Source organism: Aotus nancymaae, unplaced genomic scaffold, assembly GCF_030222135.1.
Source record: "Aotus nancymaae isolate 86718 unplaced genomic scaffold, 86718_ANA_hifiasm-v0.15.2.pri h1tg000065l, whole genome shotgun sequence".
In the NCBI taxonomy this organism is placed as follows: Eukaryota; Metazoa; Chordata; class Mammalia; order Primates; family Aotidae; genus Aotus; species Aotus nancymaae.
This window is the reverse complement of record NW_026988480.1, coordinates 9,651,953-9,677,117: the sequence shown is the minus strand read 5'-3', so window position 1 is coordinate 9,677,117 and position 25,165 is coordinate 9,651,953. Positions and strand designations below refer to the sequence as shown.

General features: G+C 55.2%; 1 protein-coding gene across 3 annotated transcripts; it reads left to right on the top strand.

Annotated features, from left to right (window-relative positions):
- Positions 1–596: 596 nt before the first annotated feature.
- Positions 597–20,218, top strand: ZMIZ2 (zinc finger MIZ-type containing 2). Of its 3 annotated transcripts, none has more exons than XM_021669333.2 (19): positions 597–641; positions 8,183–8,294; positions 8,419–8,533; positions 8,933–9,135; positions 9,373–9,556; positions 9,849–10,109; positions 10,925–11,104; positions 11,796–11,873; positions 12,069–12,237; positions 13,089–13,233; positions 13,335–13,545; positions 14,475–14,580; positions 14,856–15,013; positions 16,031–16,098; positions 16,550–16,618; positions 16,947–17,191; positions 17,766–17,935; positions 18,020–18,262; positions 19,096–20,218. In XM_021669333.2, exons 2-19 carry the CDS (start codon positions 8,245–8,247, stop codon positions 19,201–19,203), a joined length of 2,763 nt encoding a protein of 920 aa, XP_021525008.2. In that variant the 5' UTR covers positions 597–641; positions 8,183–8,244; the 3' UTR covers positions 19,204–20,218. The 3 variants fall into 3 exon arrangements, with proteins under 3 accessions (XP_021525008.2, XP_064222782.1, XP_012313793.2); XM_064366712.1 differs by lacking the exon at positions 597–641 and adding an exon at positions 959–1,001; XM_012458370.3 differs by lacking the exons at positions 597–641; positions 11,796–11,873 and having other exon boundaries at positions 3,910–8,294.
- Positions 20,219–25,165: the final 4,947 nt, after the last annotated feature.

The window sequence follows — 25,165 nt, the reverse complement described above, 5'->3', positions numbered from 1 at the left end:
TTTTTTTGTTGTTTTTTTTGTTTGTTTGTTTGTTTTTCCAAGTCTTTGCTATGAGAATGTGGTCTTCCTAAACTTACCGTAGGAAAAGTCAAGAATAACTTAAAGGCTGACAATAGCATTTCAAAGGTCGCAACTGATCAGAGAGGCTATTTCATCAGGCTAGACTAGCTCAATAGTGACTTTTTCCAAGAAGAGAACCGCTGGAGAGAGAACTGAGCAGTGAGGAAAGCGAACTTGTTCGGTTAAGTTTGATTTTCTGCTTTAACGAGAGGCTTCCCAAGTCCCTTAAGATCCTCTCCTCTCCCACAAGTGGCACTCCAGGTCTCTCCGCCTCCCTGTCGTGTCCCCGCCCGCCGGGCCACAGCAATGGACTCCCAGAAGCAGAGGCAGCGCGGGCGGGGCGGGTGGGGGAAGGGCCAGGACTCACTCTTCCTTTCCTCCTCCGCCGGGGCCCGCCCCAGCCCTGGCCCCGCCCCGGTTCCCTGGCTCCGCCTCCCCCTCACGACCCCGCCCAGGCACATTGGCCCACGCGGCCCCGCCCCGTGGTCCTGGCCCCGCCTCCGCCACCCGGCCCCGCCCCGCTCCCGGCGGACTGAGAGCAGGAAGCGCGCGGTGTCTCCGCCGACGCCGCGTTCGGAAAGGTGTGGAGGGGGCTGGGGGCGCAGGTCGTGGTCAGGCTGCGACTCCTGCCCGCCCAGCCACCTGCGGCCCTGGCCCCACCCCGCCGCTTTGGGCCGCTCAGGCTCGCGGCCGCCCCCGCCCCGAGCGCTGGCTCGGGGCTCCGCTGCTCTGGCCTGGGAGGCGGGGCCGGCTGCGCGGCGTCATGCATATGCATGAGCGGCGCGGCGGCGGCTCCATTGTGCCCTCGGAGCGGGCGGCGGCGCGATGGCGCGGGTGGCGGCGGCCCCGGGGCGGCGGGCGGCGCGGAGGGCGGGCTGAGCGCATGGAGCGGCGCGGGCCAGGGGCCGCCACGGCGAGGGGCCGGGCCAGGCCGGGCGGAGGTGAGCGGGGCCCTGGGGGTGGCCCCTGGCAACGCCGCCCGCGGCCAGGTGCGGGCCGGCGGGGGCGGGCAGGTGCGGCAGGTGCGGGCGGGCAGGTGCGGGCGGGCAGGTGTAGCCGGTCCCCCGGGGTGCCCCGGTCCCGCTGCGGCGCCACCGTAGGGTACCCAGCCGGGCTGGGGCTGGAGGCTCTGCCGCCCACCTGCCGGCACCTGCCACGCGTGCGTCGTGGTCTTGGTCAGGCTCGGCCCCGTGGGCGTCAGGGTCGTCCAGCCCTCCCCTGAGTCTTTGTTGGAGGCTGGCCGAGGGGTGTAAGCGGCGCTTGAGGTTCTCCTGAGCGGTGAAGGCTGGCCGGGCCTTCGCTCAAACCTGATCGTTCCTGGCTCGGGCCAGGCAGTCTCACCTTCATGATACGCCCCTCCGCTCCCACTTACGTGCCCACCAGCAGGGCGATGTGGGGGCCCGCCGAGGCAGTCACCAGCCCGCGGAGGAGCGGTTCCGCTCCTGGGCTGAACGACACTGACCTGCCAGCCCCCAGCTGGCAGTTTTGATGGGGACACCCCTTTCCAAACTGGACATACTGAAGCTCAGGCGTGAGGATGCCCTGCTCCCCTGAGGTACCTTGTCTTTCCTAGTGCCCTGTTCCCGGCAGGTGTCCTTCACCGCGACCCACCCCCCCATACACACACCCGGTGCCTTGTTTACCCCTCCACCTACCCTGTCTCTTCCCCCATTCCCTGAACCCTCTACCCTGCAGTGCTCTGCTTCCCCTTCTCCCTAGGGTACCCTCTTTCCAGTATTACAGAACATCCATGGTGGTGTATTTAATTTGTGTCATCACAGATTTCACAGGGACACACACAGAACATGTGACTTGGTCTGAGACCGTGGTGATTAGGGATAGGATGGACACAGACTCACCACCAAGTTCTGGCAAGCTAGTACCAGAGGGCATCCCTTGATGCTTAGTGTGGAAACAGGAGAAGTGAAGGAATCTTAACTTCCAGGGGTACTGACCTCTAGCCCTTGTCACGCCTAGGGGGTAGTTACAAGCTGCAAATGTAAATGAGGAGAACAAGCAGGTAACAGTTGCCAGTGTAGATTTCTGAAGGACAGGCCTAAGATGTTTGCGGAGCATCCTGATGATTGGGATTGAGCTCCCAAGGGCTGATGACATGAAGGTGGTCATGTGTCCTCAGGCCTAGGATGCCACCAGATACCCATCGCACACATTGTAAACTGATGCCAGGTAAAGGTTGTTCCTTCAGCTGTTCACTGAAATGTCTCATGCCTGGGCCATTGCTTATTCCTGGACTTTTTGATGAACTCTGCATCTTGACTTAGCCCCACACTGAGGCAGTTTAGTATTGTGGCCTTACAGAGAGAGGGGCAGGACTTCCGGGTACCTGTACCTGTGAGCACCCTACCTTTTGCTACCAAGGACCCTGCTCCTGCCCCATTTCAGAGCCATCATTTCTTCGAGACTCTTTGACTCCACTGTCACTTAGGTTGGATCCGGATCCTGACCCTGCAACCTTGGAGACAGTGAGTCCTGATTTGCGACCTATTGAGAAGGGTTGGCTTGCCTGTGGCCTAGCTCCTAGCTTACTAGGCAGGCAGAGAGGTGGTATGGAACAAGGCTCAGGAGGTTAACCAAGAGACTTAGGGGTACAGCTGCTCTGGGACACTTGGGGAAGAAAGGTTTGGGTAGTGAGTTCTGTAGCTCTATGTCTAGAGGAAGATGTGATCTGACCCCCAGAAAGCCTTGTGGCCTTCTAGACTGACCTTGTCCATCTGTCAAGGGGTCCTAGCTTCAAGCTGGAGTTAGTGTACAAGGAAAGCCCCAGGTGATAAGCCCCTCTGTGGGCATGGGCCTTGCATGATTTGGGATCCAGGTTCCAGGTTCCAGGCTTGTTCCCAGCCCAGACTCAGAGCCAGGGGATAGGAGGAGGATCTGCATACACAGAACACAGAATGCTTCCCTATGGTCAGGAGCAGAGTGTCAAGGATACCAGACCTGGAGACTGGGAGTCTTCCCAGAGAGACTGTCCTCAGAGAAGAGAGCAGAGGCATGAGTTTGGGTCGGCAGGAAATCCCCCTGTGCAGTGAAGAGTAAGCTCAGAGGGAACTGGAAATCTTTGTGGTCTCTGTCCACAGCAGAGAAGCATCAAGGGTGGAATTCCCCAAGACCATGTGACATAGGAGCCTGCTGTGGGCTCCTCCCCTCCCTGTACCTGGCCTGTGCCCCTTCTCTCCAGCTCTCTGCATTTCCTAGAACTGAGGCTCTCAAACTAGTCCCTGGACCAGTAGCAGCAGTAGCTGCAAACTTGTTAGAAATTCCGGACTTAGGCCCCAGCCCATCCTACTGATTTTAGGTGGAGCTGGGCAGCCTGTCATCACCAGCTGCAAGCTGGCTTTGACATGCTGCCATTGGGGAACTGCTGCCCTAGGTGACCTAAAATGAGGGAGTTCTGCATCAAGTACTGCCTGCCCTCTGAGGCCTTTGACCAGGGGCAGGGAAGAGGGCACATCTGCTTGCCTGCCAGATTCCCTCCCTGTGCTTCTTGGGACAGCAAAGTGGCCAGGCCAACCCAACCTTCTCCAGTGGGGAAGGATGGTCACAGCATTTCTGCGGAGACAAAAGGCTGGTGGTAGCAGTTGCATTGTAATTAAACTTTTTATTTTGAAATTATTGGCTGGACACGGTGGTGCACACCTCTGTTCCCAGCACTTTGGGAGGCTGAGGTGGGCAGATCACTTGAGGTCAAGAGTTCAAGACCAGCCTGGCCAACATGGTGAAAGCCCATGTCCACTAAAAATACAAAAATTAGCTGGGCATCGTGGTGCACACCTGTAGTCCCAGCTACTCAGGAGGCTGAGGCAGGAGAATTGCTTGAACCTGAGAGGCGGAGGTTGCAGTGAGCTGAGATCGCACCACTGCATTCCAGCCTGGGTGACAGAGCAAGATTCCATTTCAAAAAAAAAAAACAAAGAAATTGTAGATTCATGTGCATTATAAGAAATGACACAGATTCATTCTATCCCTTACTCAGTTTCCGTCAATGGAAACATCTTGGAAAACTCTAGTGCAACATTGTACCAGGACACTACATTGATACAGTAAAGAGGTTACAGCCTGTTGCCTTTTATTTTTATTTATTTTTTTTAGCCAGAGTCTTGCTCCGTTGCCCAGACTATAGTGCAGTGGTGAGATCTCAGCTCACTGCAACCTCTGCCTCCTGACTTCAAATGATTCTCCTGCCTCAGTCTCTCAGATTGCTGGGATTACCACGCCCTGCTAATTTTTATGCTTTTAGTAGAGACAGAGTTTCACCATGTTGGCCAGGCTGATCTCGAACTTCTGACCTCAAATGATCCGCCCACCTCGGCCTCCCAAAGTGCTGAGATTACAGGCGTGAGCCTGTTGCTCGTCCTGTTGCCTTTTTTTATTCACACCCACTTTTCTCCTGCCAAAATTATAGAGAAAAGATTAGAACTTTTCTCCCTTACCCCCACATTTAACCCCTGGCAATCACTAATCTGTTCTCCGTTTCTTTAATTTTGTGTCAAGAATGCTAAATAAAGGAATCATACACCCTGTAGCCTCTTGGGATTGGCTTCTTCCACTCAGCATAATTCTCTGGAGATTCATCCAGGTTGTTGCGTGTATCAGTAGTTCATTCCTTTATATTGCATCCGGGCTGTGGATGTACCACAGTTGGTTTAACTATTTATCCATTGAAGGACATCTGGGCTGTTTCCATTCCATGGCTATTACAAATAAAGCAGTTATAAACATTTGTGTACAGGTTTTGATGTGAACATAAGTTTTTATTTCTCAGATAAATGCCTACAGGTGCAGTTGCTGGGTCATAGTAGGGTAGCTGTGTGCTTAGTTCCATATGATACAGCCAGACTGTTTTCCAGAGTGGCTGTACATTTTATATTCCCACTAGTAATGTGTGAGAGATCCAGTTTCTCCTTGCCAGCATTTAGTGATGTCACTATTTTTTATTTTAGCCATTCTGATGGTTGTATAGTGATATCTCACTGTGGTTTTAATTTGCATTTCCCCACTGACTAGTGATGCCGAGCATCTTTTCATATGCTTATTTGCCATCTGTATATTCTCTTTGGCAAAGTGTCTCTTTATGTTTTTTGCTTATTTGCTAATTGGAGTTTTTTATTGTAAGTTTTTTTTTAGTTTTGAGAATTCTGTATTTTATTTTTATTTTAAATAATGGTTCACTCTGTCATCCAGGCTGGAGTATAGTGGCAGGATCATGTCTCACTCCAGCCTCTACCTTCTGGAGTCAAGTGATCCCCCCAGTGCAGCCTCCTGAGAAGCTGGGACCACAGGTACATGCCACCACACCCGGCTAATTTTTGAATTTCTTCAGGAGACGACATCTCACTATGTTGCCCAGGCTGTTCTTGAACTCCTGGGATCAAGCAGTCCTCGTGCATCGGCCTCCCAAAGTGCTAGGATTATAAGTGTGAGCCACTGTGCCTGCCTGAAAATTCTTTATATGTTCTAGATACTAGTTCTTTGTTGGATATGAAGCTTGCAAATATTTCTCCTGGCTGGTAACTTATCTTTTCATCTTCTTGGCAGGGCCTTTCACAGAGGAAAAATTTAATTTTGATAAAGTCCAGTTTATCAGTTTTTTTCTTTTTTGGATCATGCTTTTGGTATCAGGTCTAAGAACTCTGTCGCCTAGATTGCAAAGATTTTCTTCTATGTATTTTCCTGCATATTTTATAGATTTATGTTTTATAGTTAAATCTGTAAACCATTTTGAATTACTTTCTGTATAAGGTGCGAAGTTTAGGTGTTTGTTTGTTCGTTTGTTTTGGTGCCCAGTTGCTCCACTGTCCCAGCACCACTGGTTGGAAAGGCTCACCTTCCTCCTTTGAAATGCTCTTGCACCTTTGTCAGACGTCATTGTGGCCTATTTATGCAGATCGGTTTCGAATTCTCTGGTCTCGCTTATTGGTCCATGGTTCTGTTCCCCTGTTGGTACCACACAGTTTTGATTACCATATCTATATGCTAAGTCCTAAAATGTGTATGTGGCTGCTCAAGGCCCCACCCAGCAGATCTGGGGAGGAGATTCTGGTTGTTGGTAGGTTGCTCTGTCCCCCAACGTCACTGTTCCTGAGTCAGGCTGTGGGACTGGGATTGCCAGCCCTGCCTTGCCTAGCTGGGCCATCTCAGCTCCCAGGCCTGTCCTGGCCCAGAGTCCAGGTGCCTGGAGCCTTCTGGAGCCATCAGCCCCTGTTTTTTCTAACCCCCGCTTCCTGAGCTGGACTTGGTGGGGGGCGGGGCAAGGGGAGGAGCCCATGGGAATCAAGTCTTGCCTCCCCTGAGGGTGTGAGGAAGTTCAGACCACTGCCCTCTCCCTCTTCCCTAATTGGTACCTCCCCAGTCTCAGTGCTTGCTGGTGGGAAGATCCAGTTAAAAGCCACATGCTCAGGCTGCCCAAGCAGAACTCAGCTCTACTTCTCACCTGCTCTGGGGCCCTGGGCATACAGGTCACCCTCAGAAACTCCAGGTCTGTATTTTGAGGGGTGAGGCTGTTGCTACCTCCATTGGTGAGGCCCTCGGTTAGCACAAGAAATGGCAGCCTAGATGAACATGGGGCCACCCTCTCCTGGGGCAGGGAGAGGCCTTGTGAGTGCTGTGATGGCAAGATGGCACCAACAGTCAGCACACCTCGGGTGTGTGTGTGTGTGTGTCAGCCTTGCAGCCCCTAAAAGGCAGTGATATCCAAGGTGAGCATGCCCCTGCCTTCCCCAGGGACTCCTGAGAAACAGCTGAAATGGCCTCTCACACACCCACTCCTTGGACTGTGCCACAGCCAGTGTGCCTCTGTGGACAGCCCAGGCAGGCAGAAGTGGACGTGGCAGGTGGTTTTGGGAGTGTCAGGACCCAAGGTAGTGCCAGTGAAGGCCCTTTGGGGACAGTCCAGGGACAGGGCCCCAGGGGATGTCTGGGCCCGCTTTGGTAAGGGGCTTGCTTGTGGCAGTGTGGGAAGGCGTGGCACTCGGAGGCAACCTGAAGCTGTGGTCACTTCCATGGCTTGTTTACTTAATGGGGAGAGTAAACTTAGCATAGCACGTAGAAGTCCCATGCTGCCAGCACTATGGTCCTGCGAGTGTCCACGTGCTGCATTCCTCCCTGACACACCCCCTCTGCTGCCCTTTCCTGAGCACCAGATCCCCAGGGTCCACTCAGCCCCATCTTGCAGAGTCACTTCAGCATCCCCCAAGCCCCCTGCTTAGAAACACTGGCCAAGTCACAGTCCCTGCCAGGTCTGTGAGTACCCACCCTTCTTCTATTGTGTGTGTCCATGTCTTCTCCTGTTGAGCACTCCCTGGGGGTGTCATGGATGGGCCAGTGGGTCTTCCTGCCTGGCCCCTATGACTATATCAGTTTCAGGCGGCCCCCACTTGGTGGAATCTGGGTCAGTTCTGAGGTCCCCTTGTCAGGAGCCCTTCTGCTGCCCTGAGGAGGGCCCTCTTGGTGGGAGGGGCTGCCAGCCAGGTCCCGGGTTACCGGCCCAACACCCCCTTTCAGGAGGTATCCTGCACTTTCCTCCCAAGGCCAGGATGGAGGGTTATTGGTTGACCACTGCACTCTCCTCCTTGACTTTCCCAGCCCCTGGCCCCCAGAACTGCCTGTGCCCCTACCTGGGCTACTCAGGGTAGGTAAGACCTTGAGCAGGGAGTCTGCCCACCCCCACTGGCCTTCTGTCCTTCACCCCAGGGCCTTCTGGGGGGTTCCTGGCTACTAGCTCCTCTCTAAATCCCAGTTTCTACAGGGTGGCTAAGATTGTCCCTGACTTTATATGGATATCCAGCCCTCGGTGTGAGTAGGAGAGTGGGGAAAGTATTTGGAATCAGGAAGGCCGTCTCTAAGGTTGATCCAGGGACTCTTGGTGGCAGGGCCTGGATCAGAAAGGGTTCATGCTGGCTGCCAGGCTGGGTTTGTGGGGGCAGAGCATCACCAGAGTGGGTGGGATGGGCCAGTGCCAGGCTCCTCCACTGCCTTGCCTGCCATCGGAGCCAGGTGTTCTTTATTGAGAAAGGGGTGGGGCCTGGTGGTACTGGAGTCCTTCCACCCTGCTGAAAGGGTCTCCTGGCTGCATCTCAGCTAACATCCCTTCCCTCCTGTTGGGCAGCCAGAGCAGCTGAGTTCCAGATAAACACTGTCAGACTCGGCCTGTAGGCTGCTCCATTGCCAATGAACTCCATGAACCCCATGAAACCTGCCCTGCCCCCCGCGCCACACGGGTGAGTATGGGCCCCTCTACCCACCCCCAGGTCCTAGGGTTGGGGGTGGCATTTCCGGAAGGTCCTGGACTCTTGGACACCGATGGCTTCCGGACCCAGGCCTCAGCAGCCTCTCTCCCTGCAGTGATGGTTCATTCGCGTACGAGTCTGTGCCTTGGCAACAAAGCGCCACTCAGCCGGCTGGATCACTGTCTGTGGTCACTACTGTGTGGGGAGTTGGCAACGCGACGCAGAGCCAGGTAAGCACCCACTGGGGCCCCATCCCCAAGTAGACAGAGCCTCCCAGCACTTGGCAGTGCTTAGTGCCTCCTTAAAGCTCTGAGAGACAGGCTGAGCAGTGAGGACGGAGAGGCTGAGGCATGACATGAGGATGGGGCCTCCTGAGTCCCCTAAATCTTTGGACACCGGTTCTCTTTCCACACCTGCTGTGGGATTTTCTTCTCCGGTCTTCACGTAGCCTTCACAGAATGCCCGACGTACCTGTGGACAGCTGCTTTCCCTGCTTCTGTGTGATACCCCGTCCCTTCCACCAATCCCCCAACCCGCTCACCAGGCCTCTTGGTTTCTAGCACTTTGGAGCTGCTGCATGAAGCATGTTGTTTGGCTGGTTCCCTTTGGTGATTCCTGCTTCCTCATAGGTTTTGGGGAACCCCATGGGCCCTGCAGGGAGTCCCTCTGGCGGCTCCATGATGCCTGGTGTGGCAGGGGGCAGCTCCGCCTTGACCTCCCCACAGTGCCTGGGACAGCAGGCGTTTGCTGAAGGTGGCGCCAACAAGGGCTACGTGCAGCAAGGCGTGTACAGCCGCGGGGGCTACCCTGGGGCCCCCGGCTTCACCACCGGGTAAGCAGGTCCCCTCACCTGGCAGGTGTGCTAGGAGCCATCACCCTGGCTGGCACCTCAGGACTGTGGCGCTCATCAGCTGGACGTTGCCTCTCTGCTTTCCGCCAGCTCCGACAGCTGTCATGGAGGGTCTAGAAAGAACGGGCTCCCCCTGGGTGCTGCATGCCTCTAGGGTGAGCATGGTCCCGGCCCTCATGAGCCCATGCAGAGAGCGTGGCAATCCTGTGTCTCCTGCAGGTATGCAGGCGGACCGGGGGGCCTGGGCCTCCCCTCACACGCTGCAAGACCCTCCACCGACTTCACGCAAGCGGCGGCTGCCGCCGCGGTGGCTGCTGCTGCCGCCACCGCCACCGCCACGGCCACAGCCACCGTGGCTGCTCTCCAGGAGAAGCAGAGCCAGGAGCTGAGCCAGTATGGAGCGGTGAGCCCCTCAGCAGCTTCTCCCACGTGGCAGCCAGCCTGAGGGCCTGGGAGGAGGTAGTCTTCCAGGCAGTGGGCTCCAGGGACAAGCGTGGAATACGCCAGGGCTCACGAGGCCAGTAAAAGAGAGATGTGTGGGAAGAAGTGAGGGTCTGAGGGGAGGCGAGGCTTCTGCGCTATCCTGTGAAAGGGTATGGTGCCCACCCTGGTGGGTGGGTGGGTGGGTGGTGTGTCTATCTTGTGGAGCCCTTTGTGGGTGGAACCTGGACCATTCTTCTTTATTCTCTTCCTAGATGGGGGCCGGACAGTCTTTTAACAGCCAGTTTCTGCAGCATGGAGGTCCCCGGGGGCCTAGTGTCCCCACTGGCATGAACCCTACTGGCATGGGAGGGGTGATGGGTCCCTCCGGCCTCTCCCCCATGGCTATGAACCCCACCCGGGCAGCAGGAATGGCACCCTTGTATGCAGGGCAGCGCCTGCCTCAACATGGGTATCCTGGGCCTCCCCAGGCCCAGCCACTGCCCCGACAGGGGGTCAAGAGAACCTACTCTGAGGTGAGTGTCCAGATCACCTAATTTGGGGCCTTGGGTACCAAATCCCTCACCCAGGCACCCTTTAGAGCTGTGGTAAAGAACAGGCTTCTGCCGGGTGTGGTGGCTCATGCCTGTAGTCCCTATACTTTGGGAGGCTGAGGAGGGCGGAGCCCTTGAGCTCAGGAGTTTGAGACCAGTCTGGGCAACATGGCGAAACCCTGTCTCTACAAAAATTAGCCTGGTGTGGTGGCACGTGGATCACCTGAGCCCAGAAAGTCGAGGGTGCAGTGAGATGTGATTGCTTCCATGCACTCCAGGCTGGGCAACAGGAGTGAGACCCTGTTTCAAAAACAAGAGCAAAGGCCAGGTGCTCACACCTGTAATCCCAGCACTTTGGGAGGCCGAGGCAGGCCGATTACTTGAGGCCAGGAGTTTGAGACCAGCCTGTCCAACGTGGTGAAACCCCATCTCTACTAATAAATCAAAAAATTAGCTGGGTGTGGTGGCGCTTACCTGTAATCCCAGCTACTTGGGAGGCTGAGGCAGGAGGATCACTCGAACCTGGGAGGTAGAGGCTGCAGTGAGCCAAGATCGTGTCACTGCTCTTCAGCCTGGCTGACGAAATGAGACTGTTTCTAAAAAAAAAAAAAAAAAAAAAAAAAGGCTTCTCCGTGTGAGAACTGCCTATGCCAGACACTGTCGTCACAGCAGAATCTTCAAGGGGGCCAAGAGATCTTCATTCCCCGACCCTGCCACACATGAGACTCTGCTTTCCTTCTGGAACCAGCTCCCCTGATGCCTGTTTTCTCCCCTCGGGCATTTTGCCTCTTGTTCAGGTGTATCCAGGGCAGCAGTATCTGCAAGGAGGCCAGTACGCACCCAGCACCGCCCAGTTTGCGCCCAGCCCCGGGCAGCCCCCTGCCCCCTCCCCCTCCTACCCTGGGCACAGGCTGCCCCTGCAGCAGGGCATGAGCCAGTCCCTGTCTGTGCCCGGCCCCACGGGACTGCATTACAAGGTAGGGCAGGCTCCTCCAGGCCCTGTGCCGGGCTCCTTGCTGAGTGCTGTGGGACACAGGGGACCTCGGGGCAGTCCTGTCCTCGAGAGTGACAGGGTGGCTAAAGCGGGCAGCAGGGTGTGTGGGTCCGTGTGTGCTAATGTACCACAGCTCTGTAGGAGATGGGGGTGGGGGCTGGGGGATCCTGACCAGTGCAGGAGCGCTCCAGGGGTTTGGGATCTAGTTCCGAAAGTACCCTCTACAAGATTTGTATGTCTCAGGGTATCCAGTGCAGGGAGCAGCAGGCAGGTACCCAAGACATTTGAATGTCCTTTATGGAAAAGTGTCCTCATTTCTTCTGCTCGCCGCAGAGAAATCCAGTGAGAAGACAGGCCCTTGATGCGGGCCATGCACGCTTTCTGGATGCATGGGCAGAGCGCACCTCCCTGGAAGCCTGGGTGCGCCGGGCGGTGCAGCTGGCGGGAGGAGGTGGGGAGGGCTTAGTGTGCCTTTGTCTTTTCAGCCCCTCTGACCTGTGTGATCACTTTCCTCTGTGGCCATGATTGCTTTAAGTAGTGTTACTTGTAGATTATTTGGAAAATACAAGAAAGTGTAAAGAAGACCGTGTATGGCGGGCTTCTAGAATCAGGTCCAGGGGACCCAGCTGGGGTCAGGCTGGAGCCCCAGGTGCATGCAGTTTTCTCTCCCGCAGCCCACAGAGCAGTTCAACGGGCAGGGCACCAGCTTCAACGGGGGCAGCGTCGGCTACAGCCAGCCCAGCCTGAGTGGGGTAGGGGGCCTGGCCGGGCGGATGGGCCGGGAGGCTCACAGGGTGGGCAAATGGAGAGAGGGTGATTGGGCAGGCACCCCTGGGGCTGCCTCCTGCCCACCTCTGTTTTCATGGTTCCCAGTGGGTGCTCCGTGAACAGACTTTACCCCGTCCCCCCCAGCATTCTGCCTTGACTGTTTGTGCTCAACCCTACAGCCTGCCCGTTCCATCCCGGGCTATCCCAGTTCCCCACTGCCAGGGAACCCCACACCACCCATGACCCCAAGCAGCAGCGTCCCTTACATGTCACCAAGCCAAGAGGTCAAGTCTCCCTTCTTGCCTGATCTCAAGCCCAGCCTCAACTCCTTGCATTCATCGCCCTCTGGTGAGTCTGTGCACTCTTGGGACAACAGGGGTGACAAGGCCAGGGTGGGCATGAGGGAATCACAGGACTCCAGAGAGTCCTGTAGGAGCTTGGGGGACAGGGGGTGGCTGCCATATCCCTAAGAAAAGGGCTGGGTGTGGTGGCTCACACTTGTATATCCCAGCACCTTGGGAGGCTGAGCACAAGAGTTTAAGGTTATAGTGAGTATGATCTTGCCACTGCACTTCAACCTGGGTGACAAACCAACACCCTGTCTTAAAAAAAAAGCCAAGGATTCCATCTTCTTAAAGATAAGTCGCTTAGTGCCAAGCCTTCACCTTTTTTTATTCCCGTTTGTGGCTTTCTTTGCAAACTGTTGGAGGCTGTGGGTCTTCTCACTAAAAAAATACCCCTGTGCACAAAATTTTGTATATAATTTCAGGGGATTTATGAACCCCCGAAGGCCATTCCAGGGAGACCACAGCAGCAAAAGCTGGGATCGCAGAACTCTGAATGAAGCTGTAGGGCAACTGCAGGTGGCCCTCACACATCTTGGCCTCCCAGTCTCCCTGAAAGCACTGGAAACGCCTTTTGTCTGGGTTGGGGACATGTTCCCCTATTATGGTTTAGAGGACACTGGACAGGCTGCCGAGGCAGGAGGCAGTGTCCAGACCTCAGGAGAGATACTGCCTGAGGCCCATGCCCCAGCCCCAGGGTACCACTCAGGCTTGCCAAGCAGTGCCTGACAGGAGGAACTCCCTTCACCAAGATCCCTACAGTGAATGGGGCTAGGGAGCCACTGTCCTCCTTGAGTGGCACAAGACACGCCCACTGGGGCAGCCCAGCTCACAGCTAGTGGCCTCTGCTTCCAGGAAGCGGGCCTTGTGACGAGCTGCGGCTGACCTTCCCTGTGCGCGATGGGGTGGTCCTGGAGCCCTTCCGCCTGCAGCACAACCTGGCTGTGAGCAACCATGTCTTCCAGCTGCGAGACTCAGTCTACAAGACCCTGATGCTGAGGTGAGCTCCGCCTGGCCCCCATCTGACCCCTGCGTGGCCCTGTTCCTCCTGCCACACTTTCAGGGCCCTTTTTCTGGGTGTCCACCTATCTTCCTGAGCAGGCCTGACCTGGAGCTGCAGTTCAAGTGCTACCACCACGAGGATCGGCAGATGAACACCAACTGGCCAGCCTCGGTGCAGGTCAGCGTCAACGCCACACCACTCACCATCGAGCGCGGTGACAACAAGACCTCACACAAGCCGCTCTACCTGAAGCACGTGTGCCAGCCAGGCCGCAACACCATCCAGATCACCGTCACCGCCTGCTGCTGCGTGCGTGCCCCTGCGGCGCCTTGAGGGTGGAGCTGTGGGGTGGGGCAGGGTATGAGCGGGGCCTGGGCTGGCCACACAGTGGGAGCGGAGCCAGGACCTGGGCGGGACGGGCTGCAGCACCATCAGATCCTGCAACCGCCTGTGCGCGCCCCCTTTGTGGGTGGAGAGCAGGCCGTGGAGGCTTTATTTTTTTCAGAAAAATGCATTGCTTCTTGTTACTGCCTTGTATTTCCATTTTAATCTGTCATCCTTGCCCTTTAAGAAAAGGGATCCAGTAATACACCCTAGCTGTTTTCCAGTTAGAATAAATTGACTAGATATGATGCACACATTAATTATGTAAGAGAAACCAGGCTGTGCAGAAAGCTCATGGAGCTCGGAGTCCCCAGCTGATCAGGCATTACCGGGTTCTAGCAAGCATCAGGGTCACCCTTGGGCTAGAGAAGAAAGATACAGCTTATGAGCGCACTCATCAGCTTGCCCATGAGGCCCTTGGGGACAGGGCGGCCACACATCACATTCTCTGGGATGTGGCAGATGTCAACATAGACCCAGCATCTGTGACTGTGGATGTGCAAGCAGGGGGACATTCAAGCGGACTTGAGGTGATTCTCCTGATGGAGAGGGGGTGACTGGGTGATGTTAGACAGCAGGCAGGATGCTCAGCACAACTGTAGAGACGGATACAAGTGTGGGCAGGGGCACTGAGGCCAGGGTCACCGGGGCTCCCCAGGAAAGACAGCCAGATGGGGCCAACCGAGGAGTGTGGCAGGCTAACTTTAACCCCCAACCTCCAGCCCACGCTGCCCTCAGCCTCATCCCTTCCCCAGCTGGCAGACCCTGACACACACACCCCAGCAGACCCTTTCCCTGACCAAGGTGGCCCCTGGCTTGAGTCCCCCCAGTGACATCCTCCTGTTGTGTTGCAGTCCCACCTCTTCGTGCTGCAACTAGTGCACCGACCGTCGGTCCGCTCGGTGCTGCAGGGCCTCCTCAAGAAGCGCCTCCTGCCTGCCGAGCACTGCATCACCAAGAGTGAGTGGCCCCAGCCCCAAAGCTGCCGAGCAGCCATGCTCCCTCTGTCTGGCCCATGCCCAAGCCGAACACTGCTCCTTGCAGGCACCTCCCCATGTCATACAAGGCCATCTCCTTGGACAGGTGGCTCTGCAGTAGGGGCAGTGCTTAGCTCCAAGTGGCCCCTCAGAGCTGTCAGTGGGTCAGTGACTGGGTCTCTGCCTGGTTGCCATCCCCATTCACACCTCCTCATCTTGGGGACCATTTACTCAAGTCCTTTACTTTGTTGATGTCAGTAAAGCGGAACTTCAGCAGCGGCACCATCCCTGGCACCCCTGGGCCCAACGGAGAGGACGGGGTGGAGCAGACAGCTATCAAGGTGTCCCTGAAGTGCCCCATCACCTTCCGCAGGATCCAGCTCCCTGCCCGAGGTCATGACTGTCGCCACATACAAGTAGGTGATTACTGCAGAACCTTGCCAGAATTTGCTGCTGCTAAAATATCTTGAGCCAATACATCAGTCTCAACCTCTGGACAGGCGTGAACTCCGAGTGTCTTGGCTGTCAGGCTGATAGCACAGGCCTCCCCCGCCAAGGAGGCAGGTGGGCCAGGCTCCCCTGAAACTATACTATTTTTTCTTCCAAATATGATGACTATTTTACTGAATTTTTTACTGCCTGCTTCATTCATGGGGTTCAAGTTTTGAAAGGCATAAGGTTGCAGGGTCCAGTCTTCTTCCTGCCCTACCTCAAAGGTGACCATTGTTAGCGTATGTGTCTTTGCAGAAATATTCTGGGTATGGACAAGTAGACACACAGCCCACTGTCTCTGTGGTTACATAGTGGTCCCTACTGCACAAACTGCTCTGTGCTGTAGTTTTTCTTCTTTTAACACCATGTTCTGAGGCTGGGCGCAGTGGCTCACACCTGTAATCCCAGCACTTTGGGAGGCCGAGGTTTGTAGATCATGAGGTCAGGAGTTCCAGGCCAGCCTGGCTAGCATGGTGAAACCCCACCTCTACTAAAAATGCAAAAATTAGCTGGGCATGGTGGTGCACACCTGTAGTCCCAGCTATTCAGAAGGCTGAGGTAGGAGAATTGCTTTACCCTGGGAGGCAGAGGTGCAGTGAGCTGAGATCACACCACTGCACTTCAACCTGGGCAACAGAGTGAGACTTTGTCTCAAAACAAAAACAAAACAAAGACACACCATATTCGGGAAGTGGGTCCCAGTCAGCACGGCTGCCCAAATATTGCTTTGGCCACATGGCATTCCAGTCCCAGTGAGAGCTCTCTGGGCTCTTCCCAACCTTGAGCCATTGGAATGATGGTGCAGTGAAAACCTGGTACATGAAGTGTCTCAGATATGCATGTAAATAAGTCACACATTCCTGAAAATGGATTGCAGAGTGACCAGGTCTTCCCTGTCCTGCCCACAATGAGAAACTGACTTTCTCCTCATCTCTCTATAGTGCTTTGACCTGGAGTCATACCTGCAGCTCAACTGTGAGCGGGGGACCTGGAGGTGCCCTGTGTGCAAGTGAGTCTCAGATGCAGCGTGTGATGGGGGAGGGGCTGGTGCTTTTAGAGGCTTTCATGGGTGAAACCTCCAACAGCATCATCAAAGACACAAGCCTGGTGGGAGAAGTCACCGTATGGACCAAGATTGTGCAGCTCAGCACAGAGAGCTCATATAGGGTGGCCTTATGCAGGGTCGTCTCATGTAGTCACCTTGTACAGAGTCACTTCACCCAGAGTCACTGCATGCACAGGATCACTTCGTATTATCACCTTACACAAGGGTCAGCTCACACAGGGTTACCTTACTGTCACCTCACACAGGGTCAGCTCACACGGTCACCTTGTACAGTTGCCTCACACAGGATTGCCTCATGCAGGGTCACAGCTGACAGGGCTGAGAAATGACAGGGCCCGTGCCCAGGACAAGGTTGTGCAAGGCCTCTGAGCTGTGTCCCTTTTTTTCCCCACAGCAAGACAGCTTTGCTGGAGGGCCTGGAGGTGGACCAGTACATGCTGGGTATCCTGATTTACATTCAGAAGTAAGTGTCCTTTTTCCATGACCCCCGCATCTGTGACCACTGGAGGGCAGCCCCAGGACGTGGTGGGGGCGGATGTCCCTTGCCGAGTGCAGCCTTCAAGCCTCTTTCTGGCATGGAGCAGGCTGGATTCCAGGCCAGGGATAACGTGTGTGTCCTACCTGAGTGTTGGCGCTGGGCCCAACGTCCTGCTGGGTGTGGAAGGTGCTGGGTGGCAGCGAGCGTTTGAGTGGGGGCCTGCCTGGAAACTTAGCCTAGGGCTAGGAAGGGCAGTGGGTGCTGGGCAGGCAGCAGGGCAGGAGGTAACCATTCCCCACGTCTCCCTGCCCAGCTCTGACTATGAGGAGATCACCATCGACCCCACGTGCAGCTGGAAGCCAGTGCCTGTGAAGCCTGACATGCACATCAAGGAGGAGCCGGACGGGCCGGCCCTGAAGCGCTGCCGCACCGTGAGCCCCGCCCATGTGCTCATGCCCAGCGTGATGGAGATGATCGCCGCCCTGGGCCCTGGCGCTGCCCCCTTTGCCCCCCTGCAGCCCCCCTCAGTCCCTGCCCCCAGCGACTACCCTGGCCAGGGTAAGTACAGCAGGCCAGCCTCGAACCTCAGATGACCCTAGGCACATGGCCCCTCTCCCCAGATAAGTGTCCTCACCTGCAAGAATGTGGCTATGCGGACCACATACCTAGGTTATCAATGTTTCCACGGAAAACATGCCATGGGGCACCTCCCATCTCAGGGACGTGGCAGTGAAGGCACAGTCTCGGCTATGGGCCTAGGAAACAGACAGTGGGGCCTCTACCCTTCCTTCCCCCTATGTGGAGTAAGGGACTCTTGGCTAGAACACCTCCACAGATTGGCCCCATCTGGGGCCCCCCTCGGGGACCCACCTCACACTCTTGGTGCATTTGTTTGTGGCTGCTCCCATTCCTATAACCTCCGAGACCTTCACTCCTAGGAATGTCCCAAGGCCAATTCCCTTGGCAGCAATGAGAAGAAATGCCCTTTTCCAAATAGCGACTTCTGCAAAACCCGCTGTTGTCTGTGGGTGAGCACTGCAAGTCCCACCCGTGCCACAGCCAGCTTCCCTCCTGGCCCCTCTGCCGGCAGTAGCCTTCCCAGCCCTCACCCAGGGCCCAACTCTCCTCGCAGGTTCCAGCTTCCTGGGGCCTGGAACTTTCCCTGAGTCCTTCCCACCCACCACGCCCAGCACCCCAACCCTTGCTGAGTTCACCCCGGGGCCACCCCCCATCTCCTACCAGTCTGACATTCCCAGCAGTCTCCTGACTCCAGAGAAGTCTGCTGCCTGCCTCCCAGGCCAGGTCAGTGCCATGCCGAGAGGCCAAGGGGGCCTGTCTCCCCAGGGGAGCACCTGAGCCGTTTTAACAAATTCTCTCTGTCTGCAGGTGGCACCAGCAGGTCACCTGGACCCCACTCACAATCCTGGGACACCAGGACTGCACACCTCCAACCTTGGGGCCCCTCCAGGTCCCCAGCTGCACCATTCAAACCCTCCCCCAGTGTCCCGGCAGCCCTTGGGCCAAGCGAGCTTAGGGCCCACGGGCGAACTGGCCTTCAGTCCTGCCGCAGGTGTGATGGGGCCCCCCAGCATGTCTGGAGCTGGGGAGGCCCCGGAACCAGTTCTGGATGTGAGTACCAGGCCCCATGCCAGGGAGTACGTGGGAGCCAGGGCTAGAGGTGGTGTGTCTGTTGTCCCTGGGTTCCGTGTGCTTTGTGGAAGGGAAGACAGTGATCCCTCAGAGAGCCGGTCAGATAAGGTCAACTAAATGCAACTTTAGTTCTCAAGTTAGGTACCTGGAGTAGCTGTGGGTGGGCTGTGATGTTCCACATGTGTGTTCATGAGGGACCTGGATGCCGTACGGGTGGACACAGAGTCTCAGAGGAGACTGCACTGGAAGCTGATGCGTGGTCCTTAGAATCAGATTTCATCTGTCCATTTGCTCAGTAGTTCTGGGTCTTGACTCACAGGTGGAATGGGAGTGCAGACTCAGTACATGAAAGACAGAACAGACTGTCCCTGGACCATAATAGAAACTCATTGAAGTTCAACATGAAAAAAGTTAGGAAGAACAGCTCCAAGCAGAAAATCCTAGGGGCTTGGAATTCCACCACCAGCACTCACCTTGGGGAATCACGGTGGCGATCCCCACGCAGGCTGGTGCACAAAGTGCACGGAGTGGCTGCACTGCCTCACATCCTGTTTTTTGGTGGTGGTAAACAGCGTGTTGCGAGCTGTACTAGCCTCAGAGCGGCCTTGCAGGGAGGCCCCTGGGGGTGGCGTGTGCCCCTTTGAGCACTTGCAGGCCTATGGTGGGGCCCTGCACCTGGCCTGTGTGTGGGGCAGGCCTGCTTGGTATCCCCACTGCACCTGGGGACAGGGCCAGGATGTGGTGACAGGATGATCACTCAGGTGCGGCCAGTCAGAGACCAAAGCTGCTAACATAGTTCACTTTGTCCTCAGCTGCTCCCAGAACTGACCAACCCTGATGAGCTACTGTCCTACTTGGGCCCGCCCGACCTCCCTACGAACAACAATGACGACCTGCTGTCTCTGTTTGAGAACAACTGATCCTGTGTTTACCCCAGGCCCAGGGGGGACACGCTCACAGATGTCACCACAGCCCTGCCCTTAATGCCCAGCCCCATGGGACACCCGGTGGTCTTCCCCAAACCTCCCCAAAAACACACCTGGAGCCAGAGCCTTCTGCCGTCAGCCCTCGCCACCTCCCTCTACCCAGCCTGCTGCTGCAGAACGGTTTTTGCTGAGGTGCCCCTGCCCAGCCCTGCTCAGCCCTGTCCACACACACCTCACACCCCTGGTCTCACTGCCTCGCATCTTGTCCTTCCACCTCTGCCTGCCCCCGCCCAGCCTGCTTCTTGTCCAGTGTTGATCCTTCTGTTTCAACTCCTCTACTGGGCAGAGCTGGGCATCTGGCAGGGCTGGCTCTGTCCCCTGGGCCTCTGGCTCCAATGGCGCCTGTGCCCGGCAGTCCAGCTCTTGGAACCTGGCTAAATGGCAGCCTCTTGGGGGCCTGGAGCTCTGGCAGCCCAGCCGTGTGTGGTGTCGGGTTCCCCTCCCCACCCTGGCTTCAGGCAGAGGCTTCAGGGTGGGGGAGCTACAAAGCACAACAATGTACATAGTGTAGAAACACTAACAGCTGGGAGCGGGGAGCCAGCTGTCCAGCCAGCATGTTCCTGTTGTACAGCCCGGTCTCCCTGTGTGCTCTGCTCCTTCCCGTGTGTAGACAGATCAGGGAGGAACCTCCAGTGGGTAGGGGACAGCGAGCTTCAGCCTGGCCGAGGTGGGTGGGTGGGCTCTCAGATTCAGCTCTGTGTAAAAATTCTCTAGCGGGCTGTTCTCCCCCAAATTCCCCTTCTCCGTGAAAGTGAAGAATTAGTACAGCTGTGTTTTTTAAAGCCACCTCTCTGTCTCCACCCCATGGGTCCACACCCAGGTGGGGGAGGATGGAGCCACTGCATCTGTTGGCTCAGGGCCGAGCCTGTGCCTGTGTGAGCAGGGCGCCCGGGCTGTTGTGTCTCCTGTCTGTGCCGATCTCTATTAAAGGACTCCCTCTTGGTGGGCCTGGCTGAGTCCCTCCTTCGTGTTCCCAGGGACTGTGGTCTCAAGCCAGCAACCTGCCTGAAGCTTGGGCCTCTGTGCCTGCAAAGCCTGTGCTGCTGGCTCTGGGGGCCAGGCCGACCTCCCAGTGGCTTTTAGGGCCCCGGGTTGAGCTCTGGATGTTCCAAGCCAAGGCTTAGCTATTCCTGGCCCATAGTAAATTTCCTTTTCCCTGGAATTTTCCAAGTTGGCTTCAACTAAAAAGCTATTCTGTGAAGTGTCCCAGGCTTGCCCAGGGGAGACATTTGCCACTATATCACCTTATCTGGGCTTGCCCTGGGGCACTGAGCCAGTTGTTTGGCGGCCCCAGCCCAGCCAGGGGCTACTCCAGCTCAGCTCTTGTCCCTGGGACACCTATATCTGCTTGTCACTCCCCAGAGATTGCAGAGGTGTGTCCTGCCTACCAGCTTGGTGGGGTCGGGGTCACCCTTTCCTCCTGTCCTGGGCCCCATCCTCGAGGGCCTTCCCAGCCAACAGCAGGAGAGGCAAGAACTGCCGGGGGAGCATAGGAACCTAGGGGAGGAGGGCAATGCTGGGCATCCTCAGGCTGATGGCCAAGGCCTGCCCCTCGAGGCGCTGGAGGAGCGCATCTGTCTGTGTGAGCCCAGAGGCTGCAGCGGGGAGAGAGGGAGGTGTCTGGTGTGAGCAGTGCCCCTGAATCGTCGACATTTGGGAACACACAGGTGGGCTTCCTTGTTTGCTGACAAAGCCTCTGTTTCCTGCTCTTCTGCCCTCTCTGGAAGAGGGAACAGATGTGGAGGAAACAACAAAAAGGAGCAGTGGCGTGTGCGCTCCTGGTGCTGGGTGCAGCAGCCCGGCAGAGCCCCATCTGACCACGGCCTGGACCGGGCCCTCCTTTCCTGGGTGTCATCTGACTGCATGCTGGACATCCAGTGCACCACCTTCCCCACCTGTTGCAAACGTGGATGCTCCTGGATGGAGTGGAGAAACCAGGAGACTGGGACAAGCAAAAGACTGAAAACGACCCAGAAACCAATCCTCAGAAGGCTGGAGAAATGATTGAGGGAGGCCCCATCACGAACACATCTCAGAAACACCATGGGATGAAAAAGCAAGACAGTTCATATAGTGTGATGCCATTTTTATAAAGCTCAAAACTACATATGTATGGGATTCATACCCAGGTGCTAAAGTCATCAAGGAGGACAGGGAGCCAGCACAACACAGTGCTCACCTGTGAGGAGGGGACAGGGCTGAGCTCGGGGAAGAGCAGAGATGCTGGAGGTTCTGAACCTCAGGGTCAGTGTTGGCTTCGTGGGTTTCACTTTATTGTGCTGTGTCACAAATATTCTTGTGTATGTGCCAAGTATTACATAAAAACCAAAAGGCTCACCAGACCTAACAGAACACTCCACCCCACAACAACAGAACACACGTTCCTAAGTGCACAGGGAGCATCCTCCAGGACGGACTACATGTTAGTGCACAAAGCAAGTCCCAGTAAATTCGAGATCGGAATTCTGCAAACTACCTTCTCCAATCACAATGGAATAAAAGCGGAAATCCGTACCAGAAGGAAAATGAAAATTCACACATGCATAGAAATTAAGCACCTTTTTTTTTCTTTTTGTATCCAGAAAATAAATACACTTTTTAACAACCCAAAGGGTCAAAGAAATCACAAGGGAAATTAAAAAATACTGAGAGATGGATAAAAACAAAAACACAACTTACAGAACTTAAAGAATGTAGGAAAAACTGCTCTGAGGGAAATTTATAGCTGCAAATGCCAACATTTAAAAAGGAGAGATCTTGGCTGGGTGTGGTGGCTTACACCTGTAATCTCAAAACTTTGGGAGGCTGATCAGGCAGATCACCTAAGGTCAGGAGTTCGAGACCAGCCTGGCCAACATATCTAAATCCCGCCTCTATTAAAAATAAGAAAATTGGCCGGGCACAGTGACTCACGCCTGTAATCCTAGCACTTTGGGAGGCTGAAGCAGGCGGATCATGAGGTCAGGAGATCAAGACCATCCTGGCTAACATGGTGAAACCCCATCTCTACTAAAAATACAAAAAATTAGCTGGGTGTGGTGGCACGCACCTGTAGTCCCAGCTACTTGGGAGACTGAGGCAGGAGATCACTTGAACAGTGGGCTGAGGTAGTGCCTCTGCACTCCAGTCTGGGCGACAGAGCAAAACTCCGTCTCAAGAAATACGGAAAAAAAAAAAAAATTAGCCAGGCATGGTGGATCACACCTGTAATCCCAGCTACTCAGGCGGCTGAGGCAGGAAAATCACTTGAACCCAGGAGGCAGAGGTTGCAGTAAGCCAAGATGCAATTGCACTGTCTCCAAATAAAAAGGCACGGTGGCTAATGCCTATAATCCCAGCACTTTGGGAGGCCGAGGCGGGTAGATCACCAGGTCAGTAGTTCAAGACCAGCCTGGCCAACCTAGTGAAACCCCATCTCTACTAAAAATACAAAAAATCACCCGAGCGGGGTGGCAGGCACCTGTAATCCCAGCTACTCAGGAGGCTGAGGCAGGAGAATTGCTTGAACCTGGGAGGTAGAGGTTGCAGTGAGCCAAGATTGCACCACTGCACTGCAGCCTGGGCAACAATGCAAGAAAAAAAAAAAATTCCTAGAAAGATACAAATGACCAAAACTGTCCCAGGAAAAATAGAAAATCTGAACAGGGCCAGGCACCGTGGCTCACACCTGTGATTCCAGCACTTGGGGAGAACTAGTTAGGTAGGGTGGCCTGAGGCCAGGAGTTTGAGACCAGCCTGGGCAAGAGACCCCTGCCTCTACAAAAACTTTAAAAATTATCTGGGCATCATGGCATGTGCCTGTAACCCCAGCTACTTGGAAGGCTGAAGCAGGAGGATAGCTAGAGCCCAGGAGTTCAAAGCTGCAGTGACCTATGATGGCACAACTGCACTCCAGCCAGGAGTGAGACAGACAGAGACCCTACCTGAAAAAAGGAAGAAAAATGAAAAAATCTGAACCAACCTAAAACACATAGGTAGAACCAACCATCAAAATTTTCCCAACAAAGAAAAGCCCAGAACCAGATGGTGAATTCTACCAAACACTAAAGAATGGACGGACATAAATCTCCAAATTCTCCCAAACATTGCAGAGGATAAAACACTTCCTAACTACCCCTACTCATGTGGGGGGCCAGCTTCTCTCCCACTCTGCCCCGGCTCCCTCCACTGGCCCTCCCCAGCAAACAGTGGCCCCCACCTCTGCCCCCTGTAACTCTACCCACTGTGGGTCTCCTCCTTGCCACCCTTCCAACCTTCCAGGCTTTGGTGGTTGGCCATTGAGACAGTCCATCCTGCCTACCCTGGATGGGAGGGCAGGACATGACTGGTTCAGGATGGCCTGTCATCCAGGTTGCTTCAAAGAGAGAAGCCAGGGACATCGGTGCAGTCGGATGCGCAGTGCAGTAGGTTTCGGTAGGCGCACACGCCTGTGTACTTGTCATTCCGCACCTGACAGGAGACACCCACACCGCACCCCAGGCCATCTTTGTTCCGGCCCATCACCAGCGGTTAATTTTGCCCTTTCTGAAACTATGTCAGTGAATATTAGAGTCTGTTCCTTGTTGTTAACAGATCCTTAAAGCTTCCATGTTTATTTTCATTTAACTGTAAATTTTCCTGTTTATTCTCTCAGTTACCACCTAGAAGGGAGGAATGGATACCCTTCCCCAACCTCCTATACCCCAGCTCTTCTCTGACTAAGTCTTGAACCCTTTCATGGTACATTAGCCAGGACTCAATTGCACGTGACGTTGACCAATTTAAACCAGCTAAGGAAGGAAGAGGCTCAAAACAGCAGTCCTGAAAGGGCTCCAGGGGCAGCTGGACATGGGTAGGCATCCTTCCAAGATGACCTGTTTGCCTCTGTGTGCGAGCTTCACCCTCAGCCAGCTGCTTCTGTGAACTTGAGATTCAAGCTCCTGAGCCTCGCTTCTCATTGATTCACCCCTGAAAAGAGGTGATGATCACTCTCCTTCTGCTTCCAAGTTTAAAATCCCAGGAATGGGCTCTGGTTGACTCAACCAGGTAGGGGCCCACCCACACAGCTAGACTGAGGTCAGGAGAACTGCCCGAAAGGAGGGAAGCAGTTATCATAAGAGGGAGTACAGAGGGCCTCCCATTGCCTTGGGATGAAGTCAGAATCCCTGGCCCTTGCCTGCTCCCGGCAGTCTCCACATTACCCTGTTCCTTCTGAGTCAGCCTTTGGCTGACACGCCATTCCTGGGGGAACCCCAGGACAAGTCAGGGCCTCGTCCTGAAGCCTCCATTCACTCTGTGGACTGCCTTTCACAGTTTCCATCATAGTTGATTAGTTAAACTGGTGTGATTGTTCTTCCCACTTTTTTTAATTTTAATTTTTTAAAGTTGGGGTTCACGCTCTGTTACCAAGTGGAGTGCAGTGGTGCAATCACAGCTCACTGCAGCCTCGACCTCCAGGGCTTAAGCACTCCTCTCATCTCAGCCTCCCAAGGCTGAGGCCACAGGTTTACACCATCATGCTCGGCTAATTTTTTTTTTTTTTAAGCAGAGTGTCACTCTGTCACCCAGGCTGGCGTGCAGTGATGCGATCTCAGCTCACTGCAACCTCAGCCTCCCAGATTCAAGTGATTCTTCTGCCTCAGCCTTCAGAGGAGCTGGGATTACAGGCACACGCCACCAAGCCTGGCTAATTTTTTTATTTTTAGTAGAGACAGGGTTTCACCATGTTGGTCAGGCTGGTCATGAACTCCTGACCTCAAGTGGTCTGCCTGCCTCAGCTTCCCAAAGTACTGGGATTACAGGCGTGAGCCACCACACCCTGCCCCAGCCCCAACTTTTTATTTTAATAAAGTTAAAAAGTAATGCAGGCTGTAATCCCAACACTTTGGGAGGCTGAGGCGGGTGGATCACCTGAGGT

Bases quoted from the DNA above. Each gene is read 5' to 3' on its own strand.
- ZMIZ2 (XM_021669333.2), top strand. From the start codon at position 8,245: ATGAACTCCATGAACCCCATGAAACCTGCCCTGCCCCCCGCGCCACAC. The intron at 16,099-16,549 runs GTGAGTCTCAGA...TTTTCCCCACAG, and splicing joins TGGAGGTGCCCTGTGTGCAA to CAAGACAGCTTTGCTGGAGG. The intron at 18,263-19,095 runs GTGAGTACCAGG...CTTTGTCCTCAG, and splicing joins CCCCGGAACCAGTTCTGGAT to CTGCTCCCAGAACTGACCAA.